General features: G+C 33.6%; 1 protein-coding gene across 1 annotated transcript in view; it reads left to right on the forward strand.

Moving 5' to 3' along the window:
• LOC103808605 (replication factor C subunit 1-like) overlaps window positions 1-2993 on the forward strand; it is a gene marked incomplete at its 3' end in the record, with an annotated part of 16928 nt that overhangs the window by 2007 nt on the left and 11928 nt on the right. Inside the window, exons 2-3 of the mRNA XM_009081397.1 lie at window positions 753-881; window positions 2053-2128. Coding sequence (XP_009079645.1) covers window positions 753-881; window positions 2053-2128 — 205 coding nt within the window. The remainder of the gene's footprint in view (window positions 1-752; window positions 882-2052; window positions 2129-2993) is intronic.

The following is a 2993-nucleotide window of genomic DNA, read 5'->3' on the forward strand; positions in this document are numbered from 1 at the left end:
TCCTAGCTAGGTACCTGTTTACTCAATTTCTTTTCCATAAAACTGAGCTGCTTGTTTTTTAAACAGAAGTCAGATTTGGTTTTGTGTGTGCAGCAGTGCTTTGCTAAAATTGAAGCTTCAGCTGCTGATTTTAGATGCTCAGAAGGCTTGTTATGGTCAGGTAATAAAATAAGGTTACAAAACAGACTTTTTAGAGCTCTTGGCATTATTTGTTTAAATTTTATGTTTCTTGCTGACTAATTTTATTAGTGAGATGCAGGTTACTGACTTACATTGATGAGAAGGTGGAGAATGCAGTATGTCCCACTACTTCACTGTTTCAAGCTCTTGATGCTTTTCTGTCTTTCTGCATTGGGCACTACTTCATAGCTGTGTTGATTATTTTAATCATAGAAATCCTTTGGTCTAGGTTTGTGATCATTAACTGGAGAAAACCAGAATTCTAATTATATGTCTGTCTTAAGTCACTGTGTTTCATTGCTAGTAGAAGTTTGGCTTGGTGTATGTGTTGGTGAAGATTTCCAGCTAAGAAAGAAAGAAACTTTTTCATGATTCAAAGACAAGAGAATGGTGGTGTGGGTGTCTGAGCATCTTCACTTAACTGTCTGGGCTTTGTTTTTTTAATTGTAAACCAAATTTCAGAATCACTAAATACTAAAATGGAGCTGCTGAGAAAGTAACTTCAAGTGCATTGCTGTTGGGAAGAGCTGTCTGTTTTAAATAACTTACAAATCTCTTTTCCCTTTTACTAGGATATCAGAAGGTTCTTTGGTGTTGTGCCTCCTGGAAAGCGACAAGAACGTGAGACTGTGAAGAAGAATGAAAAAACTAAAAATGCTGAAGGACTCTCAAGTGGGAAGAAAAAGGGAAATGAGGCTAAGGTTAGCTTTGCTGTCCTTATTCATGAAGTGTTTGGGTTTTGTGATACAGGACTCTTAGTGTAGCTACCATTTTTTAAAAGTCATAGTTCTTCTCATTTACCAAAATGTTGTATGTTAGTTATTTTTGTAGTCATGGGAGGAAACTACCACTTAATATTAACTTCTAGCAGTATGACTGTAGGTGGTAAAAAAAATTGCTAATTTTAAAGATTTGATTTGTTGGGCAAAGCTGGATAGATGTTGTGATTAGGTGCTAGTGTAATAACAATGTGATATATCTGAAGTTATTTTTAACTGTAGCCACAGTTCTCTAAGTAGCTCTGCTTACCTAATTCTTAGTTTAATTAAAATTGAGGCTTATGCAAAGTAGATGTAGGCATATCATAAAGGTGTCATGCTCACAAGTAAGATGAAAGTCTGTGGTATAAGTGCCTTTTCACCAGTTTTTTTTTAACCAGGTGTTTTAACACCTGTGGAGGAAACATTACCATTGTCTCTTTGTTGGGGTCACTTCTGTAAACCTGTTGCAAAGACCAAATTCTTTAAAGTAACAGGTTAAAATGAGTTTGGGTTCTAGTCTCAGACCAGCTTAATCATGTTTATCATCTGAACTATAGAAAAAGTAAAGCAGTGACTGAAGATAGCTTTAAAATCACTTGCAGGTTGGAAGAATTTCTAATAGGATGGAATGTTTAATGTGAAACATAATAGTTTGGAAGATGTTACTTAAAAAAATACTCTATAAAATTTCATTGTTGCATTGTGAAAATAGAGGACCATTCAGTGAAGCTGAAAGACACAGCAATTATCTTATGTGATCTAGTGTTTCTGCTTTGCAGTTCTCCAGGTATATCAAGGATTTAACAGACTTCAGATTAGAACTTAATGTCGATTATTAAATTTGTAGTTTTAAAAATACAATTTAGATAAATATAAGCATTTACAGCTATGCATGATTACAAAACAGGCATGGGTGGTGGTTTGGTAGGCACAGGAAACTTCATACCTGTGCAGCTTGTGAATTTTCTAAATACTTATCAGTGTAAATATAGTATTGGAAAATAGATAATGTCTGTTAGCATTTGTTTGAAACTCATAAAATTGAATGTGTAACTGAATAGGAGCTGTAAAGATCTGTTTACTGGTTGAACTAATGGACTGTTACTCTTAGGTGAATAATTCACCCAGTGAAGATGATTCCAAACAAAAGCGGATGAAAAAGAAAAGAAGAATAATCTATGACTCAGGTAGTGTTCACAGTTGTTTCTGAATGTCCCTTTGTATCTTTTGCATTCAAGGTTGATTAGGTGAATGACACATCTAAAAGCTTTTCTGGGGTTTTGTTGTTTGTTTTGTTTTTTAAGTAGATGTAATTTAAAACATTTCACAGTAAATGTTGATGGATAAATATGTTTGATAATATTAAGAGTTCATTGTGTGCTATGTGTGTAATAACACAATGCAGAGTAATTTTTAACAAAATATCTGTTTAAAAAAACCAAAATACAACCCCCCCACAAAAAAAGAACCACAAAAATAGAAATTCAGATAGTAAGTCCTATCAAAATTCCAGAACTTTCTGTTGTTACGAAATCATGTATATATTATGGAGAGTTATAGTTTGTCCCTTCTGTTAGGGATAAATAACATCCTACACTGGGTACAGGAGGCTGATCATATACTGTAATTTCACATTTCTGTGCAATGCATGGATGTAATATAGGAGATTGTTTTAAAAGCAAGCTTGAGTTTCCATGTGTCTTTCTCTTTAAAAAAAAATCTAGTAAATGTTTATCTTGTAGTTAGAAATTCATAGTATGGAACACAGAATCTAATTTGAAACACTGCTATCACATTCCAAAAATACTCTTTGGAATGTAATAGTAAGGGAAACCCATATTGTAGCACTTAAAACACAACAGAAACAGCAAAAATCCCCTAAACAAAAAAACCCCCAACCCTTACATGTCAAGATGCTACATTAAACTAGAAATGTCAAGCTTTTAAATTAGGCTTTCTGAGCTGTTATGTCATTTAATAAACCCTCTTTGATGGGATTCTGAATCTTGGATAATCATGAAACTGTAGAAAAGATTGCAGTTTTTTACTCCT

Source organism: Acanthisitta chloris, unplaced genomic scaffold (genome assembly GCF_000695815.1).
Source record: "Acanthisitta chloris isolate BGI_N310 unplaced genomic scaffold, ASM69581v1 scaffold43468, whole genome shotgun sequence".
Taxonomy (NCBI): domain Eukaryota; kingdom Metazoa; phylum Chordata; class Aves; order Passeriformes; family Acanthisittidae; genus Acanthisitta; species Acanthisitta chloris.